Below are 22,567 nucleotides of genomic sequence, written 5' to 3' on the forward strand. Positions count from 1 at the left end.
CTCGTCCAGTCGGTTGTGCCTCGCAAACCCCTCGAATTGAACAATAATAGTCTACCCACCAAGATCCGTAAAGAAACGCCCAGTCGGGACCCCCAAAAGCGTGACCCCAACGACCACAGTCCTTGAATCTCCTGAAAATCAATATTTGTGGCCTTGTTCAAGTTTAAATTTTCACCTTGTTCAAGGTGTCCCACTCCCCATTCACGTCTTTGTTTCCACAAGCTAAGACTTAACTTTTTCACGTCCGTCAACACCCCATTCCGCATCCACGTCTTTGTTACCAAAACCAGTATATACGCAAATGACTTCCCTACGAAGAGGTTCTTTGAAGAACGGCACTCTGGGCCATTCTAAAGGAGAAGATTTGACTCCGCAACAGAAACACTGTCGCTCGCTGTTGGCTTCGCTTCTAATTTTCCAAGATTGTAACTATATGGTGGATATGGTATTCGACATAAAGTGCTAACATCGCCATCGATTAGGCACGGATCCAGTCCTCGATAGAATCGCCAGAGTTTGTGAACTGTGCACCTTTGGTGATGGTATGTCAAAAGACTCGCAAAACTTCGTTGTCCTCTTGAAGGCTAACTGGATTTACCTGACTTTAGATGAGGAGCTTGTTACCGAACACGAACCTCTGATTGGACCTGCCCTTCACTTTTTGCTAAAGGGAACCTGTGAAGTCGAGTTCACAACAGACCAAGGGGTGGCGATTCAGTTCCCACGAATGACTATTGGAGAGCACTTCCCGGATCTGCCCATCAGTGCCGACGACACTCGTTCATCTGTGAAAGTTGTTACTATTGATCCAATCGACTGCCTTGCTTTTAGAAAGGTATGATCCTAGTTGACCATTGTGCTAAGATTCTCTGACTCTTCACGTTCAACACTTTTGACCTTGCCGTATACGAAAATAGACCGAATTCCTTGAGGTCTGTGGAGAGGCAGTCATATCCAAACTGCAAATGGTACAGCAACAACGAAAAGCTTTGATGGTTAACTTAAAGGAGAGAATGGATGATGCCACTCATCATAATCGTAAACAGGGCCACAGACATTCACATTCACAGGCTTTAGCAACATGAAAATCATAAACATGCCTTCCAAAGAAATCATATAAAGACTTGTATATTCTAAACGACATAAGCAACAACCCGATGAGCAATACATCAACCATCTCATCATCACAAATGGCCAGTGATTGGGTGGGGGACATATGGTTCTTCCAAGTACTTGACCTCTTCGGACGTCAATTTCAACTTTTGAGCGGCGAGCAAATCATCAAAGTATTGTGGTTTGTTTATACCAACAATAGGACTACAAACGCCATTTTTCGTGTATAGCCAGGCCAAGGCAACTTGAGAGGACGTGACCCTTTGTTCATGATTGTTAAATGAGTAAAATTTGTGACACCAGTAGAACAAGCGTCCTGTTTCAGACTCACCCCTTTTTTTCGGCAACCTCCTTGACACGGTTGATGATCTCGGTATCTCCAGCGTCCATTTTGCCAAACCATCTTTAAACAAACGAAAAAGTTGTAAGTCTAACGTCACAGATCTGGATTCCGTTCACAATCATCACCTCTTGAAAGCCACATCCGTATCTGAGCGAACTGTTTTGCCTTTACCAGTGAGCAACCCGCGTGCCAAAGGAGACCTAGAGAATATCAATTGCAGTGAGACACTCGAGGCGTTTTAGCACACTTCAGCCATTACCATGGAATGAGTCCGACAGATTGGTCAATACAAGTAGGTATCATTTCTCGTTCCTCTTCACGGTATAGTAAATTCTGAGGAAAGGAAAGGCCTAGTTAGTATCTGACATCTGTTCTCATTGGTATTCAAGAAATACTCACGTAAAAGTTCTGCATGGTAACAAACTGTGCCCAACCTCGAGATTTAGCGATGCTTTGGCACTTGGCGAACTGCCAAGCATACATTGAACTAGCTCCAATGTAACGGACTTTACCCATCCTTACGAGATCGTTTAATGCCTCCATAGTTTCTTCAACCGGAGTTGCATAATCAAATCTGTGGATTTGGTATAGATCAATGTAATCTACTCCCAATCTTCGAAGGGAATCATTGCAAGCATCAAAGATATGTTTGCGAGACAATCCAGCCTTGTTGACATAAGGAGGTTGATCAAAGGGTTTTCCTAACCATGAAATGTTTCACAGTGAGATTAAGTCAACGATAAAAACTAACTTCTATGCTTTGTTACCGATACTGTAAACCCCTGGTTGACCTTCCAAAGTCGGGGAGTAACATTTGGTAGCCAGCACAAGTTGATCCCTAGGAATGTTAAACTTCTTGATGGCCTTTCCAACCAAGATTTCACTCTCGCCGTTACTGTATACGTCCGCAGTATCCCAAACTAGCATCAAAGAGCTTGTTAAGAACAATCCACCATGGCCTTGATGCCAAAAAAAGCCATAAAACCCAAAACTCAGTTCTCACAGTTGATTCCTTTCTTCCAAGCCAGTTCAAGCAATGGAAGAGATTCATCCTCGTCTAGTACCCATGGACTCCATTTCGAGCTAGTTGGAGGCGTGTTAAGAGCAAGGCCACGATTTTCAAACCTTTGCAATCAGGATCTTTACCTTCCATATGACATGCACCCCAGACAGATACGCGAGACGAGCATACCGGTGTTTCCCAATCGAACATACTCTCCTGTCGGAGCATCAGTAGAGTTTACAGCCTACAAGACACGAAGATGAGCGATTAAAAGGAATCAAGTGAACAGTATCAAATTGTAGACGACAATCGTGCTGCATTGCTCGAGATGGTAGGATTTGGAAGGGCGAATTTTGCTTGAACAAGGTAGTTGTTCGTCGCAATATTGGGTTTGTTTTGATTTGTAAAATGTTGGTTGTTTCACAACTTTAATGTTGAGCTTAACGCAACCTTCCAGCCCTCCACAAGTCAGATGCAGCTTTACAACCGTCAGTTTCAAACACATCATCCAGATAATTTCACTTCCATGTCCACTCCACAATGCAAATTTAAAGCTTTCAGAATCCACGATCACTCAGGTCAAAGCAATCGCTCTCAAGGTTGTAGAGTGGCGATATAACAAAACTTACCATGATTTTGATCTCCTAGATTAAAGTGCTTTGGTTTGAGTGCTTCAACGGTTTGAGCTCTTCTCTCGCTTGAGTTTCAAGAATCGTGGGAGTTCGGATTTCGACGCGAAAGCAACATTGAAGCCAACGGATTACTGGATTTGAGAGCGAGAGCCCCTACTACTGTACATGTTACGCATTACCACGGACACAACATGCCAAACTATGACAGACTCAATCAAAACTGTTAAAAAAAACTTCGCGTCGCGCATCATTTCGAACAGACTAGGTTTATTAGATTTTGTGGTGACAGAGAATTATAGGTATCATCATGAGGCTAGTCACGCGGAATATTATAGTGTCTTTTCAGATGTTTCATCAGCTTCAGTTGTAGGCTTCTCGTCCACAGCGTCAGTTTCTGGAGGTTCAGCATTACTTTCCTCCGTTGCTTCTCCTTCTGCAGCCGTAGTTGTATCTCCTTCCTCGGTAGCAGCTGCCCCTCCTTCTTCAGGAGTAGCTTCTGCAGTTTCTTCTTCGGGAGCTGGAGGCGGTACAGTTCCGCCTAGAGCCAAGATCACGACTTCAACACCAGCTGCTTCAGCTTTAGACCTTGGGGTCTCTCCTGCTGTATTAGCTGCCAATGGATCAGCTCCAGCTTTCAAGAGCAGGTTGACAAGATCGATATTGGTGTTTTCCGCAGCGTAATGTAACGGCGTGTTGCCATTGACGTCCTTGGAGTCGAATTTGTTCCCGAGTGTCAGCAAGTAATCTGAAGTTCGGGTCTAGCATCCCAAAAAATACGTTTTAGCGTACAGACTCATCTACACGTAAGCGTAGACAGCTTACCATTGAAGATTGAGATGCTAAAATCAATGCAGTCTGATTATCCTTGTTTACGGAATCTACCGGTGGTGCCAGACCACGCTTGTTGATTTCATAGAGGTTGGCGATGTAACCCTTTTGAGCAGCATACAACCAAGCAGTCATTCCATTCGAATCCTTTCCATTAACATCAGCTCCAGCATCCAATAATTGCTGTAACCGACCTGCGTCACCATCACCATCAGCACACACCGCAATTAATGCAGTCTTGCCTTCCGTGTCAGCTGCATTTACATCAGCTTTATAGTTTATGATCAGTCGAGAAGTTATCTCCCATTGAGAAGGTGCGGCCATTATCAACGGGGTTTGCTCAGTTGTGCCATATCTGGCAGCCAGTAGTTCAGGGTATGTATCTGATAAGAAGCAGAAGGTCTCGACGTCACTATTTTGTATTGTCTGAGCATAGATTTCGAAGCCGCTGTTGTCCTTGGCGTGTACATTGGCACCCTTCTCCAAGAGTGTCTTGATGACGTCAAGCCTGCGAGTTACCGTACTACCACCTTTGATGACGCTCATTATTGGTGTTATTTCAGACTCAGGCTCGGCCTATGATAACGCGAAAATTAGTCGCAAACTCTCTGTAAAGAAAGCCATCTTCACATACTTGGTTGACATCGGCACCATGTTCCAAAAAGACAGGCAAAAGATCGTGTGCGTTTACAGTACCCATAACTTGATTGATCGGATAGTAATATCCATATCCAGTCGGAACCATTTGCTTGTTGATAATAGCCAAAACACGAGGATCCTTGAAGACACGCTTCACGACTGCCGGCGATGTAGCGGCAATTATATGAGTCAGCCCACTATAGACAGTTGGAGCGTCCTCGCCATCGGCTTGTATGGAGACGTCAGCAGATGGATCAGCACCGGCGTCCAATAGCCTCATCAGTACCGCCTCGTCAGGACTGGCATCTAGAAAAGACAAAAAAATTATCAGTTATCGAATAAAAGTCACGTTTGCGACACCAAAGGAATCATACCAATAGCATTGTAGAGAACTGTGCTTACAGACTTGTTCGTGACTAGCAAGGGGTCTGGAATCGTAGCACCGTGTTTTGCGAGGGTATCAATGATGTTATAGTTGCCTGCTTCGATGGCTAAAACTATTGGCGTTCGGCCCTTCAAGTCAGTCTTTGTAATCGAGGCCCCCTTTTGGATTAGCAATTCTACAGCTGTGGTGTTTCCTTTTGCTGAAGCAATCATCAATGCCGTGAATCTGTTGAGATTAAAGAGTGAGAAACTGGCGTTGAAGCAAAAAAAGGGTATCGAACACCGAAATGATGTTTTAACAAGTCGAAAACGCAGCCACACTACCCTAAGACAACTCACCCATCTTGACTTGTGGCATCAATAGCAGCACCATATTGCACAAGCACCAGAATTGCAGTTTCATTGCCGTGGAAGGCAGCCCAATGAATTGGTTGGAACCCAATAGTGGTACCTAGCGTCGTCAAGTCCCAAGTTGTCATTTCTCCAGTGATGGGCGTATCAACTTTAGCACCAGCCAAAACCAGCTGATAGACCACATCAGTTGTGTTTTCCATAGCCCTAAATATCGGTGTACAACCAAATCCATCTAGTGCGTTCACATCGGCACCAGCTTCAATCAGTTTAACGACGATATAAGGGGCGTTGGCTGCCTCTGATGTATCTCGTACAGCCAAATGAAGCGGGGTCGTGACTAGGTCTAGATCCTCAGAGACGGTCTTTATGTTTACGGTAGCTTTATGAGCGAGAAGCGTCTCGACACACTCAATGTAGCCTTGCTCGGCAGCACACATCAATGAGGTTTTGCCTTGTGGATCAGCTCCATCTACATTCGCGCCCCTGTTCAAGAGTGCGACTACAGCTAAATGACAACCAGCTTCGGCTGCTAGGTAAAGTGGTGGTTGTTTTGCTGTTCCACATGGCTTGTTGGGATCAGCATTCTTGATCAGAAGGAAGGATACTGTTTCGGCATCTCCACAAGCACTAGCTAGTCCAAGCGGCGTCTCGAGACTAGTTTCGTGTGCTTCGTCAGCTGGCACTCCTAAATCCAATAAGAACCTGGCTATGCGAGAGGTTGACAGAGATTCTCCAGACGATCCATCTTCGTTTGTTGTGTCCCTCATAGTTCGAACACACTCGAGCAGTACATCACTGTTTGCCAAAGAACGGTCTCTATATAGGATAAACCTTACCTGATCCTCCCAATCAGGCGCTGCCTTAGTCTTAACCACAGTCATTAATGCATTATCACCACTACTCTCATCGACTATAGTGACGTCTTGTCCCATATCCAATAATTTTCGCATGGCGAATGATCGGGGAGCGGCAGCAGCAGTAAACCAAGTATTGGCAGTCGGCTGCACACCATGGTCAATCAACATATTGAATATTTTACTACCGTCGTCACCTGCAAGACCGGCACTAGAGTTTAGAGCCGTAAGTCCGAAATACGAAGCAAAGTCATCTGACATTGGCCCAGCAGCTAAGCAAAAAATAGGAATTAGTTACGAAGGAAACACGGCCTAGACAAAGGAAGAAGCTACAAATTTACCAAACAAGGCATCCCATGCAGCCGGTGCATCGCTGTCACATATATTCTCCCAAGTTCGCTTGGTAGGTTTGGCTCCAACAGCAGGCGATAACAAGTACTTGAAGATTGCAACACTTGCAGCTTTTTTACCAGTATTCGTATTGCATTTCGACGCAGCTCGATCTAATGCACACTCTCCTACATATGAAAACCTGAAGTAAGCATCGTCCAATACGCCCAGACTCGGCGAGCAAATGATCATTACCATCATTATTCAGCTGCTTAATATCAGCACCAGCCTTCACAAGGGCTTGAACCACATCAAGATCAACCTGATCAATAGCAATTTCCAGAGCGCTATTGTTCAAGGAAGGCTTCATCTCCATAACCGGTTTCCAAGCTGAAGTGCTACGAGCGGTGTTGACGACAGCTGTTTCACCAGTATAGTCTCGTCGTTCAATATTTAGATCAGGAGCAGTCATGAGTGCTCGAACAGTCTTATCAGTGCCGTCGTTGGTAATGGCTGTGATCAGGGGTGTAAACCCATTTTGCGTGGCGAGCGCGGCATTCTTTGGATTCTTTTCCAATAGATATTTGATGACTTCGACGTTCGATTGACTGCAAGCGGCATGCAGTGGTGTCCTAAGAAAAGTGTTAATAATATAGCGAAATTTAAACCTCCTAAGCGCTTTTCATTTTTTTTGCAAACTTACATTCCATCAGTAGTGGTCAAGTCCACATCAGCACCACCTTCGACCAAGGCTTTAACAATATCAAAGTAACCAGCTTTTGCAGCATTCACCAGACACGTTTCACCATCATCATGTACAAGATTGATATCATCCTTCCCGCCATTCTCCAATACAGTCTTGACGGAATCTACATTTCCGCTGTTTGTAGCGATATCAATTGGCGATGACCCTCCCACTGGAATCAATTTAGCACCAGCCTTGAGCAAAACAGCAACTGTGTCGGTTCTTCCGTTGGCTAAGGCCGACATCAATGGCGTGTATCCATTAGTATTGGGCATGTTGATATCAGCTCCTGCATCAATGAGTAGTTGGACCACATCAGTATATCCATCGTCTGCTGCAGCATTTAGTGGCGACCAGCCTCCATCGGCACAGAGATCTGTACGAGCACCATTCTCTAGTAGTAGTTTGACAATCTGTACATATCCATTGTTGGAAGCCATGTAAAGAGCAGTCTGAGACGTATTCCATTCTACATAATTGACTTCGCACCGTCTTGCAACCAAAAGCTCAACAATCTAAACGCAGCAAACGACTGTTAGTAAATGATACACTTTGCAAAACACAAACTCATCATACCTCAGTATGTCCACCATAAGTTGCCCACGTGAGTGCCGTATCGCCAGTAGAATCACGGGCATTAATATTGGGTGACGGATTTTGTTCAAGAAGCTTCTCGATAATATCACGTTGTCCATAATTGGCTGCTCGTAAAAGCGGAGTAGCGCCACCGTTTGTTTGAGGGGCATCATAATCCGTATATCCATGAGACAAGAAGTAGTCGATAATGTTCTCGTGACCATCGTCAATGGCGACAAAGAATGAATCTGAACCGTCAAAGTTTCGGGCTTTGGTGTTGGCGCCCAGAGAAATGAGCCATTCGACGACGGTTAGTTGACCTGTGATTATTTGATTTGAGTGTTCAAGTGCGAGAGTGTACAAGGCCAACAAGTCTGATGTTTACCGTCTGATGCAGCGGCGAGGAGAGGCGTGAAACCACCCGTGTAGTTTCGACTTTCCAAATCAACTTGCTTCGTTGCGTACAATAATTGCGCAGTTTCCACACTGCCAGACCTGCAAGCAACCTAACCATGTATTGTTGTCAGCAAAACGAGAGTCTTCAATTCTCGAAACATTGCATTTTCTTACATAGAATGGGGTTCGTCCATCCTCATCCTTGACAGAAACATTAGCACCAGCAGTAACGAGGACTTCACAAGCAGCCAAAGATCCACGACTAGCGGCAGTAATCAGAGGTGTCTCCTTGTTATCATCCGTAGTTTTAACGTCAACAGATACACCCTTGTCGATAAGGAAGCGGCACAGATCTGCACGGTTGTATCCTGCAGCCGCATGCAAAGTAGTTGATCCAGCGGTATTTGTCGTCTCTATGTCGGCCCCGCGATCTATAAGGTATTCACACAAATCCAAATTGCCGGTTTGTGCAGCAAGGTAGAATGGAGTAGCGCCAGACGCATCTAGAGGTTTTGGGACAACGCGTTAAGAAAAACCACCCACCTCACAATAACACTCATGGCTCGTTGAAATATTTACCTTTGGTCTCGATTAGAGCTCCATTGTCTATGCACCATTTAGCGACATCAAGACGCCCATTCGCACAAGCTTCATGTAGCGGCGTTCGTGAACCGTCATTTACTTTGGCAAGCTCTTCAGTCAGATCTTTTCCATTTGTGATTCTGACTAAATCCTCAATGGAGCCATCGCCCGCCGCGTCAAAGAGGTTGCTGATAAGAGTCAAGTGCGATACAGGATCACCGGCCTTCTTGACTTTCTTGGGTACCTTGTACTTCTCAATTGCTCGTAGGATGCGCATTTGGACGTCCTTCATATCTGCCCCTTCTCGAGCGTCAATGTATAGAGTGTTTGCCTGGATCAAGATGGCGATTAGCCGTCGCTCACAAACTAGAGATATTTCAACCAGAGCTCAACAGGATCGTCATAGCGACATACCAGCTCAAACATTATCTCAGAGTACTCCCACTTAACCATCTTCGGTTTCTTATTGTCAGCACCAGCTCCTGCTTTAGCATTCTTTGGTCCCGGCGCAGCTTTGCCATCTTTAGCACCATCAGCACCTTTCACTTCTGCTGCTTTTGTAGCAGGAGGAGGAATAGATCGTTTCCCGACAATGACAGGAATCAATGGCAAGTCAAGTTGTCGAGAAAAGGCGAATTCAGCTTTACAGTTTTTACTGGTTGCGTAGGCATCAGATATGTGTGCAATGACTATAGCTGATTTCTGAGACAGAGCCTCTACTAGATCGCCATACAGGGGTTGGCCTGAAAAATCGAATAGTGTCAGTTGGTGTTGAAATCGCGGAGATCTAGAGCCTGGAAATCAAACCTTCTCCGAGTTCTTTCACGTCCTATCAAGACGCCACAAAGATACTGTCAGTATACCACAAAAACGTCGCAGTCACGGACCCAACGTCAAACACAAAACACATACCAGCCACGCTCTATAGTCGTGTTCTTCAACCCAATCTGCCACATCTCGGGGATCACATGGCCCACAGCCATCCAAAGCATCAAGCGATTTGACACCATTCTGAATATCCATATCAACTTGTTTCTTACTGTTTGCCCAACAATACGATATAAAAACCCTGGTCTTCAAATCTTCACCATCTACTTCAGAAGGTGCCTTGTCTACGGCGGTTTGAGTTGCATCACTTGTTTCAGGCTGAGCAACAACAACATCCTTGGGGGTCTGAGAAACTTGTGTGGTGGATGCGATTGTCGCAGCAGTAGCGGAGGCAATTACAATCTCGGGGAGCGATGGACCACTTCCAGCTGGCTTTATTTCTTTGGTCGAGGGGCTAATAATCGGTTCTGGTTGAGTAGCTGCAACTTTGGCGAGTAATTGTTCAAGTTGCTCTTGTTGTTTCTTCAACATGCCCAACATGTCCTGGATTTGTTGGGCATTATCCTCTGCGAACCCGCAGAGGATAAAAGGCATGCTGGAGCTGCCCTATCAAATACGAGGCTCACAAGCAGCGACTGATACGAGATGCTAGCTCGTTTGGAAGCAAGTTGGTACTACTTGTTTTCTTTTTCGAGGCTGTGGTGATCTCCGACACTACGATACTTGTCTTTGAATTAGTTCAATATTTCTTCTTTAATGTATGATAAGTGGCTGAGATGGCATAAATTGACTGTTCCAAGTCAAACCGTGTCGTAAAACGTTTTGGCGTCAAACAAAACGTTCGAAACACAAACCCCGTTTGTAGACGATCCGGGCAGCTGGAAAGACTTGTCAGCACTCATTCTTCTTGAAAGCAACGAGGAGTTCGAAGGCTTCCGGTATATTTGGGAAATGACTGAAAAGACTGAAATGCCCGAAGAATGTCTCCTTGATTTTATATCCGTTTTGAATAGGTATCCGTATTCTTAGACTGCCAATCTCCTCTTACTCAATGACTATCGACATGTTGCTAAAACTCAACACTGGGAGGACTGCATTATTCAGGAAATCCCAGTGTAGTGAATGATAAAACATCTCTCCATGCTGAAACGGAAGCTCTATTGCATAGTCTGTTCGATGATGCTTATGTCCCTGCAGTCAACCATTTAACGCAACTACAAGCATTTGTATTGAAGTCGCAGGGTCTTGATGCTGGAGTCTTTGCTCGTAATGTCCAAGAAGGTGGTAGGGCATTGGTACTCGAGTGGGCAGGGGAGAATAATCGTGTTGAGGAGATACTTGATGTCTGGAGTACAATGGACTCAAAGTCGCTTTCGAAATTACGCAGTTGGGAGGTAACTATTGGAGTAACAAAGAACTCTGAAGTCGCTAGGGTAAAGAAGGCACGATGTGTAGTAGCTTAGTTGGGGGTTGGTACAGATTGTATTCGGTAAAAGCACGTTATTATATCGCAAACATTAAAGTAGAACCTCTATTTCAATCGACTTCCTATCGAGCACCCATAGACGTCAAATGTTTAACGACGTCAGCATGACCTTCCTTCCGCGCGATAGTAAGAGGATTAGCACTGCCCCAATTCGAAAGCTTGATAGGAGCTCCCTTCTCGAGAATTGTTCAGTTCAAGCCAACGTAACGAGCCCAGAGCTTATGCTTACCTTTTCAACCAAGTATTTCACGACCTCTAAATGCCCATTTGCCGCTGCCATGTACATTGGAGTGAAGCCCTTTTTAGCCCGATTATTAATATCAGACCCCTGCTCGTCAGCTAGATGTTAGGATGCTGACAAGTCACAATGGAAGACAGGATCCTACCGTCCCAAATAAATATTTGACGACTTCCAAGTGCCCACTTTCAGCTGCCGCCTGTAGAGGAGTGCTTTTATCCCTGTTGGATATTCTGGCGTCACTTCCCTGTTTTACAGACAGATTGTGAGAAAAGGTGGGGAAAAAGAGCAGAGCAAAACCACTTAGAGTAGTTGCCTGGTCAACCAAGAATTTAATCACGTCAAGGTGGCCATTCTGTGACGCTGCCCACAAAGGCGTCCATCCATCAATATCAACTTGGTTGATGTTTCCTCCTTGTTGTTTAAGGAGTTTCAAAACTTCTAAGTGCCCATTTGCCGCAGCAACAGCAATCGGTGTCCGACCGTCCTTGGCGGCCAGTTTGACATCACCTCCCTGTTCGAGAAAGACGGAAAGTGAGATTCATGCAAGAAAGAAAGATTAAAAAATCTAACCTGTTCGATCAAGTACTTGACAATGTCTAGATGACCACCATTGGCAGCTGCCCATACTGGTGTATTCCCTTCATTATCTGCTTTCAGCACATCAGCTCCAGCCTGTTTCAGATACTTTATGACTTCCAGATGGCCACCATACGCTGCAGCCCTTAGCGGAGTCCGACCGTCTTTTGCGGCAAGTTTGACATCACCTCCCTGTTCGAGAAAGACGGAAAGTGAGATTCATGCAAGAAAGAAAGATTAAAAAATCAAACCTGTTCGATCAAGTACTTGACAATGTCTATATGGCCACCATTGGCAGCTGCCCATACTGGTGTTTCCCCTTCATTATCTGCTTTCAGCACATCAGCTCCAGCCTGTTTCAGATACTTTATGACTTCCAGATGGCCACCATACGCTGCAGCCCTTAGCGGAGTCCGACCGTCCTTTGCGGCAAGTTTGACATCACCTCCCTGTTCGAGAATAAGGTTACACAAACTTCACAAAAATACAAAAATTCGGCCTGAAAAAGCAAATCCTGACCTTCTCAACAAGATATTTAATAACTTCCAAGTGTCCATTCTGAGCTGCCATATGCAGAGGGGTGTCTCCATCGTTATCAGACTTTTTGACATCACCTCCCTGTTCGAGAATAGGTTACACAAAATGCTCAAAACGGAGACATTGGCGACATGCGCTGACCTTTTCAACCAAGAATTTGATGACTTCCAAGTGCCCATTTTGAGCTGCAACAAACACCGGTGTTCTTTCATCACTTGCGGCTCGTTTGACATCACCTCCCTGTTCGACTAGGTACTTGACAGTTTCTAAGTGTCCAGCATATGAGGCGCCCCAGACTGGACTTCTTCCTTCATTATCTGTCTGTTGAATATCGGCGTCATGCTGTTTCAGCAGTTTTACCACCTCTAAATGACCTCCAGCTGCTGCAACTCTCAGCGGAGTCCGACCGTCATTGGCGGCCTGTTTGACATCACCTCCCTGTTCGAGAAAGAAGAAAAGAGATTTTAACCAACAGAGATTTTAAGAAACAATTGCGCGAGGGAGAAAGCTTACGTTCTCAGCAATCCATTTCACTACGTTTGTATGCCCACCAAGTGCTGCAATCCAGAGTGGTGTCACCCCTGTCTGTTTGGCAATTTTGACATCACCTCCCTGTTCGAGAATGAAGAAAAGAGATTTAAACAAACAGCGATCTTATTAAACAAATGTGAGAGGGAGATAGCTTACGTTCTCAGCAATCCATTTCACTACGTTTATATGACCATTGTATGCTGCTGCAAAGAGGGGCGTCATTCCATTCTGATTGGCAATTTTGACATCACCTCCCTGTTCGAGAATGAAGGAAAGAGATTTAAACCGGACAGTCCGAAGTCAAACAGACAACAGAAGGAGATTCCTACATGCTCGAATAGATACTTGACAATATCAAGATGTCCTAATCCCGCTGCGACGAAGAGTGGTGTTTGCCCTTCGTGATTGGCAAGTTTGACGTCACCTCCCTGTTCGAGAATGGGTGATACAATGTAAACAAAAAAAGAGAAATTGGCATGAAAAAGCGCTCTGACCTTCTCAATCAAGTGTTTGACAACTTCCAGGTGTCCACTGTATGCTGCAGTCCAAATTGGAGTTCTCCCGTCGTTTGTCGGAGTTTTGACATCACCTCCCTGTTCCGGAAGGAAGAAAAGAGATTTAAACCAGGCACTCCGAAGTCAAACAGCCAGCAGAAGGAGATTCTTACATGGTCCATTAAATATTCGACGATATCACCATGTCCTTTTGCAGCAGCTGCCCAAACAGGTGTCTCGCCGTCCTGATTGGCAAATCCTACATCACCTCCTTGCTCAACCAGGCACTTGACAATATATAGACGTCCTTTGGAGGCTGCTACAAATAAAGGTGTCTCTCCACTATCATCCATCAAGTTCACAAGCACCCCTTGGTGAAGTAACCAGATTACCATCTCCATGTACCCTTGCCTCGCAGCAACGTGAAGCAACGTCCGTTTCTTGGGTGTGATTACAGCCAGGTCACCACCATCCGCCCGATACTTCTGCAGCACTGCGAGCTTATTTTCATTGCATGCCGTACCGACTGTACCCTAATAGATAGCATGTATGTCAGACTAAAGTTTTGCTTCAGAAACTGCGAAAGTAAAGTTACCAGAGCCTGGACATCAACATTGTAAGTCTCTTCTTGAATCCAATCATTCAGAATATTCCAGGTCTTCCCACTAGCCCAGCCCAGCGGTTGCTTTCGGTCTTCATCCAAGATTTTCCAGTCTGCATTGTGTTTGACCAACACCTCCACCACCTCCTGCTGATTGAAGTAGCAAGCAACATGGAGTGGCGTCCACTTATACTTGCCCATTGATCCTTTGGCATTGACTTTGGCACGACCGTAACGAAGCAACGCATCGCATACACTAGCAAAACCTCGTTTTGCAGCTTCGAAAAGTAGCGGATTTGGTAAATGCCTCCCAGTTTCAGCTTGGTTGAAGAGCTGTACCCCAATCTCAGGATTTACTGTATTCAGCAGCTGAGTACATATTCCTCCATTTCCCACGTCGATAGCAGCTAACAATGCTTCTACACCATGTACTTTCCTGAACTCATCAAGGATAGCGGAATCAACCGATACAGAGCCCAAATGGTCCATCCAATACCTGCATACATAGTCCAGATGACCGTTTGGCATGGAAATTTTCCCCAACATAGTCGCCACCTTATAATAGGGACTAGTTACAGATGTGAACACGAGTTCCTTGTTTAAAATGGTAATACAGCTTGCAGCAAGACCAATTTCAGCTCGATTGCGGTCAATGTAGAAACGCTTGTCGGTGCAGCGGTTCTCGTTGACCAAGAAGTCAGTAAAGGATTTATGAATGACCTGGATGGCGGTGTCAGAGATAACCAATAGAGAGCTGACCGAGCGCAAGAAGGTAAGGATCTGACCAGGACTGATGTTGGCCAGTTTTGCGATGGTGGTTGGACCAATCGGAGCTCGGGCTGTGACAATAGTACCAACTATTACTGGATACAGTTCAAGCGAGTTGGTGGAAATTCGTTCGAATGCTCGGCTCAAAGTGCTTTCGTAGACTTGATCCATAAGTTTATCGTGATCTAGGGTGGTCCCAGGTTTCGACATAGATTCCAGCGCCTGTAAAGGATCACTACTATCACGTATCTCGTCGCATCTAAAGGGAAAGGACATGTTTTCAGTCACTGTTTGAAACACGGCAGTACGAATGCGTGTACCTGAGCACCAGCCAAATGAACAGACCACCTGCATTCTTGGCCAAGGCAACTGCCATATCGGATACTTGAGTTGACGATGCACCCATTTGTTCTAGATGTAGGGCCGCCATTTGGTATTTGGCATACTGTTCGATATCTTCAAGGTTGTGTGCCTCTGATAATTCCAAGACTCGCGGTTCTAATGGAGTTAAAATTCTGACAATATCGGGGTCAGGTCGACTTGTAATAAAGAGCTTTATAAATGGGGGCAATTGGCTCCACTGGGCGAGCAGCTGTAGCAGTTCTCGACGGGGATCAGAATCTGCTCGTCCACATTCGTCTAATGCATCTACGACCACTACTACTGGCTGCTGCCACTCCACACTCAAAAGAGGTTTCCTGATGAGTTCATCGAAGAGTCGTGTCAGTTTGGCAGTTTTTAATACATCGGGATCTGCTTGCTGTAAAGACGCCAACGATTTGGCTATACTAGGATACGTCACAGCTAGCTGGTAGGCTAGAGTGAATAGTAATCGTTCTGGCTGGTTTCGCTGTTCGTCATTATGTTTACAAAAGAAGTAGCCGGCCAATAGATCATTATCTTCTAACTGACGTTTCATCGAGGCAGCAATCACCGATTTCCCAGCACCTGCTACCGCGGTCACCCAAAGAACCTGTTGATCGTTCCGGCCAATCCAACTAGAAATATCTTTAATCATCCAGTCACGAGTCCCTTTCAATCTCGTGGAATAAAGTGCCGTGATATCATCGTCCATTTTTCCCTGGACGGGCTGCAGCCATACGACCAGCTTCTGCAGCAACACCAAAACTGCCGAATCCGCAGTTCTACTGAGAGGGAATGGAATCTGGGGCAACGGAGTCCCTTGCGGTTGCACAAACACTGTAGCAGTTTTGAGGGCATTCATGATATCCTTCTTAAGCTCGCTGACCTTTTCATCCCAGTCATGTGCTACAGCTCGATAACTCGACAGATCGCAGTACTTGAGCCCTGCCGTAATCACTTCTGCCCATGTAAAGGGACCTGTATCAAATCGAACCGGCACGATATTCTTCCTCAAAACTTCAGCATAGGTGAGTTCATGGTTACAGTTTCGAGAACTCTGGTAGTAGATAGGTGTTTGGTCATTCGTAACTGGTTTGCAAGGGAGCATCCTGAAAGTCCTTACCACGTAAGATCTACTGAGGCAGCAGATAACCACTTTTGAGTTGCGGACCGCTTTCTCCATACTGTCAAATATAGAGCCTCTCATCCTGTCCTTGTCAATCCAAACTGTAAAACCTGCCTTCAACAGATCATCGTAGAGCCTGTCAGCTTCGGCCTTGTAATTCCATCTATATCTTTCTTTGTTAGGGTCGGCATGGCCAAAACACAATCCTGAGCTCACTCAACTGGTACGATATCATAACATCGAATTGGTCTTCAGCCAAAGCAACATTGGTGCTCTGTGACACTTGAATGAGAGGTCGTTCGGCAGCAGCAACGGGAACAGGAGTTGATTTTACTGTAGGGCATTGTTAGTCAACGAAACTCAATCTACATGAGACGTCAACGCTTACCTCCCACTGATGCTCGTTTCGTCGACGGAAAACTGGCCGGAGCAGGAGCGCTCGCTTGAGGCTTCTGGAATCGTGCCTCCTCATAGCGCCTTGGCTTGCTTTGAGATTCGCCCATCGCGCTCTGTTGTCACCATGGATTGAAAAATGTGACTGTGCTTCAAAAGTTGTGCGATGACCAGCCACAAAGTCGGCCCTTGCTTTTATAACTGACTTTAAAAGGAGTTTAATTCAAGAGTGAGCGCTCGTGAATCTTGCTGCAGATGCTAGAAATTTCAAGACATCTGTATATGTTGTGAGACAACTTGCGTCTTGGGGAAGTCTTCTCGTTGAGCGACTGTTGCGATAGTAGGTTCAGTTCATGATACACAGAATACGCTTATTGAGTCTCGAAACGTTAAGCAGCTGGCATCGGAGGTAGATCCCGACAGTTCTCATTCACGCTGTGCAATAATAATATGTAAGGCTGACTTGACCATCCGAATTCAACAAATGCTTTTTAACAGGTCATTGGATTGAAGAAACAGAAGCGTCAGGCGATTTTCACATCAAGTCACGAAAAAAAATTCGATCCGTATTTCATTCACCTGAAATTGTAAACCACTCTTTTCTCCAGTCTTTTCTATCGGTCTTTATGCCTTTCTCATCAGCGTACAAACCTGTCAAAACTCCAAAATCTCAAAAGTGTTGACGCCAAACAAACCAGCACTTATAATGTTCAGCTCTCCAGGCCCCCGCACACCACACCACACATCAGCAGACATAGCTCTCCTCCGTCTAGATTCTCAGAAGAAATTACAGTCCGCGTGGGATTCGATATTCGACAAGTACGCGCACGACTTCACTGACGAAGCTGATGAAATCGATATCAAGGAAGGAAATCTAGCTGTAGATAAAGGTCATGTAGTTTCATTAGGTGATAGAACTGTTTTCGGATGTGCTTTTTATGAAGATGATGATTTAATTGATGATGGTGAAGTGGATCGGGATGGGATAGTAGAAAGAGAAGAAGAAGAAGACGCATTGTCGACCCTTACTACGATACCGGATTTAGAACAACGTCCGTGGCTGAGACAGTTTTTGGTGGACGATGAAGACTTGGATGGTGATGATCAGCAGGATATACAGCATGAGTCTCATCAAGAGGATGGAGATGTACATGATGATACAATGGAAAATGTACATGATGATGTAATGGACAATGATGTGATACCGACATCTAATGCTACCGCAGGATCGACTACAGAGCATCAACCAACTCGTGTCGTTCGCCAGCCGACACCACCAATCTCGTACGAAGAGGATTCATTCGAAAACTTGTATTCTCTACCATCTCCTGTAGGTGCATCACGTAAAACAGCAACAGCAACACCAATAGACAATCAAAGTAATCACAACACGAGCCCATCACAACGTAAACGAGACTTAAACGCAGTCATAGCTAATCTCACAGCTACAACCACTACCCCATCAGCACCATCACCAAATAACATGTACGTTGCTCCATACTCGATAAAACGACACTATACAACCCCGAAACCACAATCCAAACCATCACTATCACGGCCACCAAGCACTGGTAAAGTACCTGACAATAAAGTATTAGAAGAACGAGCTATCCGTGATTCAACTATAAAGGGACTAGTCAATCAAGCTCATGCCAACCTATCTCGTCATAAACCGTCAACATCAGCAACAAGAGAGTCGTTAGAAGTTGTAGCATCACAACGTGTAGATGCGATATTGAAGAAACCTGCTGGAACTGGTGGGATTGAGAAACCACGTGTGCAATTACAGAGTCGGGTAGTTATGCCCGTGGCTTCTAGTAGTAGTAATACGCAGGTTGTCTTGTACAGCAAAAGGAAGCCTTTCAGTATACAAGTAGGCGATGAAGATCCTATAGTGTCTTATACGCCATCGCAGTATCGCGTAGTGCACAAACCTACGACGGATTTGAAGAAGGCAGCTAAGAGGGTGAATTTCAAGGAAGTACTAGTGGAGTTTGCTGAACCCGCTCATGATGATAGTGATGATGTGGAAGTCATTGTCTGACAATCATCAGGTATGGCGTTTTTGCTGATGGATCCTTTGGGGAGCAAAAAAGCTGAAGGCCAACCACTGTATATCGAATAGGATTTCGAACACCAAACCAGTACTCGCACTATACACAATAGTTTGGCCATATTAAAATGTATATTTAGAGAGAGAGACAATAACTTATTCAAACCTGCTGTTTTAAACGATGCAGAAGCCAAGACTTATTTAATGTGCACCTTCCACTAGATTCACCTCGGCACAGACGGCAGCATCGCCTTCACTTCCAGCGCTTTAGCCTTCTCCACCTTCCTCTTCTTTTCATTCTCACGTAAAAAGATAAATTGAGGTTTCAATGCGTATTTTTTCGGTCCCGTTGGTTTTGGTGGTTGTGGTGGTGTACTCGGTGCTGTGTCTGGTGTTTTGGTACCGCTAGCAGCAGCTGTCTTGTCGTCTTTGGAAGCTGCTTCTTTGGGAGGTGTTTCTTTCTTTTTGGAAGCTGGTTCAGGAAGTACCGGTTTAGGTGGCGGATCCAAGGGAGTGCAGAAACTAGGATATGAAGGGATTGCTTAGGTTCCACAATCATTTCAAATTATCGACTTCATCGTTTTTGTTGCGGTAAACATACCTGATATCAGATAAATGGCTCAAGCAAACAAAAAACCATTCGCCTTGCTCGTTAGTCTAATGATATTTGGGGGAAGAATATGAATATGTGAATGCGAACGTTTGGTTAAAACGGTAGATGTGCAAAAACGAAGTTATACAATGATGTTGCTGATTATAGCGTGGCACATCGAATAACACTCAAACGGCGTGATGAGGCGTAAGATTTTGCTTACAAGCACAGCATTAGAGTACTTTTGGCAGACCCAGCAACTGCCGTCTCTTCCATCGGCTAGTTGTAAAATTCAAAATGTGTGATTAGCGAAAAACGATGCTGGGGTAACAGTAGACCAAGCTACAAGGCTACAAGCTCGCCATACCTGTTTTATGGTAGTAAACGTTGTAGATCTTTGAAGCACTAGCACTCATCGTTCTGCAACAAACCTTGGTTGTAAATCAAATGTTTGGGTAGATGTTTTTGCGAATTCAAGAACGCCTTCCAAACACTTTGCAGGTATTCAACTTGCTCAAAGAGTACATAAAAAAATAAGGAAACTCTAAATTGTGCAGCAAAAATGTTACAAGACGCGCTGTACACCACCGCCAAAAAAAAAACCTGGCAATACTCCTCATACAACTCCTCGTTTACGACCTCTAACGAGGACCTATAGGCCTCCCACTCCCATCAACATCACCTCTAGATCCCTTCCTTGGTGGCAACGTCGGCGGCTCACTAACTCTCAAATCAGTGGACGACCCCGGGCGAGACATGTGCACCGGCACTCCAAATTCAGGATCATACGGATAGGTATTATGAGGTGGCAAATCAGGTCCTACATACATTCCTTGCCCCTGTTGCTGCTGCTGCATACTATTACTAAACTTTGACGGATCAAACCCCGTTCCACTATAACTTGACGGGACATGCGGCGTGCTATTTCGTTTCGGCAATGGTGATGGTGCTCTCGATGTTGATGGGCTGGTCGGTGCAATGTATTGGTTTGATGATGAGCTGCTACTGGTGCTATTTGTTGGTGATGCGGGGGCTTGTTGTTGTTGCGAGGGATACCATCCTCCCGTATAGTTTGTTGGCGGTTGATATCCATAGTTCTGCTCTCCTTCCGGTGTTGGTGCTTTTTCGATTGATACAGGTGGGATGCGATACGTCAGAGATCGTAACAGTTCGGCGGATGATCGTGATGGTTTACTACTACTACTATTGTCATTATTATAATTATTTCCACCAGACGACCCACTATTACTAGACGCAGGCCGTGGCGGTGAGTCTCTCGGCGCAGTATTCGGTTGTTGTGGTAGCGGTCTATACGGCCGTGCGACTCGGTTCGGTATTGAAGTCTGCTGCACATCGTCATAAATATCACTCATAGAATCCATACTCGAGATACTATCACGATTACCAGAATCCCTGAGAGCTTGAGCTGCTGCAACAAACGCTGGATCTCGAGGAGCTGCGACAGCAAATCCCGCATCTCGGCCCATACTATCACTCGAAAAACTAGATTGTAATGCTGACGGTCCGATATCTACAACACCACTTCGTCTATTCATCGAGTTTTCGTCTGTAGCTATCAATCCTAGAGCTGACCTAGGCGTACTGTCGGATTCCTGTTGTGTTTGGCCATTCGGTAATACGTATACGGGTTGCTTGTGATGCATCTCTACAGGGGCATCGAATTGTGCCGACATTCTTTTCTTGTTTCGATCAGGCTGATATGGTTCTGCTAGTTGTTGACTGGAAGGTTGTGGTGGTGTACTCAGCTGGGCACTAGGTTGACCAGGTGAATCGCCAGTGCTGCTTATATCATCTGCGTTTGGGAATTCTGTTCGTAGCGTGTATAGGAAGTCACGTACGATCTGACTGGTGATGGTTCCTCCTAGAATATGTAAGCAAAATGAGCATTCAGAAAATATAAGCGTGCAGCGCTCTAAACAATTCACAATTTTACCTTTGAATGGTGGCATATCATTACCCACACCGGGCGACCCTTGTGGAATCTGCTGGGCCAGATAGGATCCGCAGATACCAGCCAATTGCAGCTTTTTCCCGAGTATGGAGAAAGATTCAAAAAGAGCAGAATATGACTCTTGCATCTCCTTTCGTAGCTCCGCAACGTGGTTACTTTCTTGTTCCGCGATTAGCTGCCTCATATTCTGTAGCTCTTTGGTAGCCATGCTCTGTTGTACCACAGCCTTTAGTGGTGAATGGGTTTGTTAGTATGCAGTGAATGGGTTGACCTCTTTTCTTTAGCGTCAAACGTGAAACAGAGGTCGAAGAACACAGAATGACATTTTTTTAAACATTCATAGAAGCAAAGCATCATACCGATTGATCAGTTGGCTTTTTCTCAAGCTTTGAATTCGTGCCCTCCAATTTCCCAACAAGTTGCTGCTCACTCCTAACCAATTTAGCAAGTGCTTCATATCTAGCCCTCACAGCCTTCAAATGCGTTCTGTGCCCTTCATATGCTACTGAATACTCTCGTATAGCATGCGAGAATTGTTCAAACACATCATTGATACGTAGTGACACATCAGCGACATCGTCTCCTTCGAATTTACACCAAGCGGCATAGTTCTTTGAGGCTGATAGCTGGTCGTCTGCGACGAGTTTCCAGTCTTTGATGGCCTTCTTCTCATCGTCTATTGCGACGGCGAGGGCACGTTCTGCGTCGCCGCGACCGAGTGCGCGAGAGATGAAGTCCTTTCCGAATGACTATGTGATGGGAAGTTGAGGTCAATGCCTGTGTTTGAGATTAAAGACCACAACATTTGTGGGCTGTACACGGCGATGATGATCAGAATCATTGTATTGGAAGCCAAGCAATGTGTGTTTGAGCCCAAAGACAGCACATGGTCTCCGTTTGATGTTGCTGTCCAAATTAAACTCTCACGTACCAGCGGCTTCTTGAAGGCTGCCATTAGAGCGAGCGTCTAGTATGTGCAGACAGAGAGTATAGATTCCTTCTCTTAGTGCGAAAACAAGCGAGGAGGTCAATATTCATTAACACTGCCTTTGTTCACCACCACATAATACGTCTACGAACGCCAAGACAACTAAGAAATGCTAGCAGACCGAAACAAGCAAATAGAATTCAGCACATACTCACCACAACTCGCTGTTCTCAATGAGGCCGACGATACAAACAAGTATAATATCCACTGTCCTGTTTGCAACTCGTTTATACTTAAGA

At 45.2% G+C, this 22,567-nt stretch overlaps 5 protein-coding genes across 5 annotated transcripts; 1 reads left to right on the forward strand and 4 right to left on the reverse strand.

Moving 5' to 3' along the window:
- Positions 1-1,184: 1,184 nt before the first annotated feature.
- SmJEL517_g00122 (uncharacterized protein) lies at positions 1,185-3,091 on the reverse strand (the record flags this gene model as incomplete). The annotated part of the gene is made up of 9 exons (XM_031166052.1): positions 1,185-1,374; positions 1,445-1,516; positions 1,582-1,656; positions 1,716-1,789; positions 1,856-2,157; positions 2,224-2,376; positions 2,460-2,539; positions 2,603-2,703; positions 3,089-3,091. 9 exons carry the CDS (start codon positions 3,089-3,091, stop codon positions 1,185-1,187), a joined length of 1,050 nt encoding a protein of 349 aa, XP_031027807.1.
- Positions 3,092-3,420: 329 nt separating this feature from the next.
- On the reverse strand, positions 3,421-10,201 carry SmJEL517_g00123 (uncharacterized protein; the record flags this gene model as incomplete). Its single annotated transcript, XM_031166053.1, has 15 exons — positions 3,421-3,849; positions 3,914-4,495; positions 4,554-4,864; positions 4,933-5,168; positions 5,282-6,422; positions 6,492-6,668; positions 6,736-7,112; positions 7,184-7,740; positions 7,802-8,121; positions 8,187-8,307; positions 8,372-8,700; positions 8,777-9,110; positions 9,194-9,522; positions 9,587-9,608; positions 9,692-10,201. The coding sequence occupies 15 exons, from the start codon at positions 10,199-10,201 to the stop codon at positions 3,421-3,423; spliced, it is 5,775 nt and encodes a 1,924-aa protein (XP_031027808.1).
- Positions 10,202-11,155: 954 nt separating this feature from the next.
- On the reverse strand, positions 11,156-16,833 carry SmJEL517_g00124 (uncharacterized protein; the record flags this gene model as incomplete). The annotated part of the gene is made up of 18 exons (XM_031166054.1): positions 11,156-11,266; positions 11,323-11,421; positions 11,480-11,578; positions 11,657-11,845; positions 11,905-12,102; positions 12,162-12,359; positions 12,430-12,528; positions 12,589-12,885; positions 12,961-13,059; positions 13,135-13,233; positions 13,308-13,406; positions 13,473-13,571; positions 13,646-14,005; positions 14,068-15,100; positions 15,162-16,261; positions 16,328-16,493; positions 16,558-16,663; positions 16,719-16,833. 18 exons carry the CDS (start codon positions 16,831-16,833, stop codon positions 11,156-11,158), a joined length of 4,566 nt encoding a protein of 1,521 aa, XP_031027801.1.
- A 596-nt stretch (positions 16,834-17,429) lies between these two features.
- On the forward strand, positions 17,430-18,767 carry SmJEL517_g00125 (uncharacterized protein; the record flags this gene model as incomplete). The annotated part of the gene is made up of 1 exon (XM_031166055.1): positions 17,430-18,767. The coding sequence occupies one exon, from the start codon at positions 17,430-17,432 to the stop codon at positions 18,765-18,767; it is 1,338 nt and encodes a 445-aa protein (XP_031027802.1).
- Positions 18,768-20,009: 1,242 nt separating this feature from the next.
- SmJEL517_g00126 (uncharacterized protein) lies at positions 20,010-22,295 on the reverse strand (the record flags this gene model as incomplete). Its single annotated transcript, XM_031166056.1, has 4 exons — positions 20,010-21,250; positions 21,323-21,566; positions 21,700-22,089; positions 22,272-22,295. 4 exons carry the CDS (start codon positions 22,293-22,295, stop codon positions 20,010-20,012), a joined length of 1,899 nt encoding a protein of 632 aa, XP_031027803.1.
- Positions 22,296-22,567: the final 272 nt, after the last annotated feature.

The sequence above is a fragment of the Synchytrium microbalum genome, assembly GCF_006535985.1.
Source record: "Synchytrium microbalum strain JEL517 chromosome Unknown SmJEL517_scf0001, whole genome shotgun sequence".
Lineage (NCBI taxonomy): Eukaryota > Fungi > Chytridiomycota > Chytridiomycetes > Synchytriales > Synchytriaceae > Synchytrium > Synchytrium microbalum.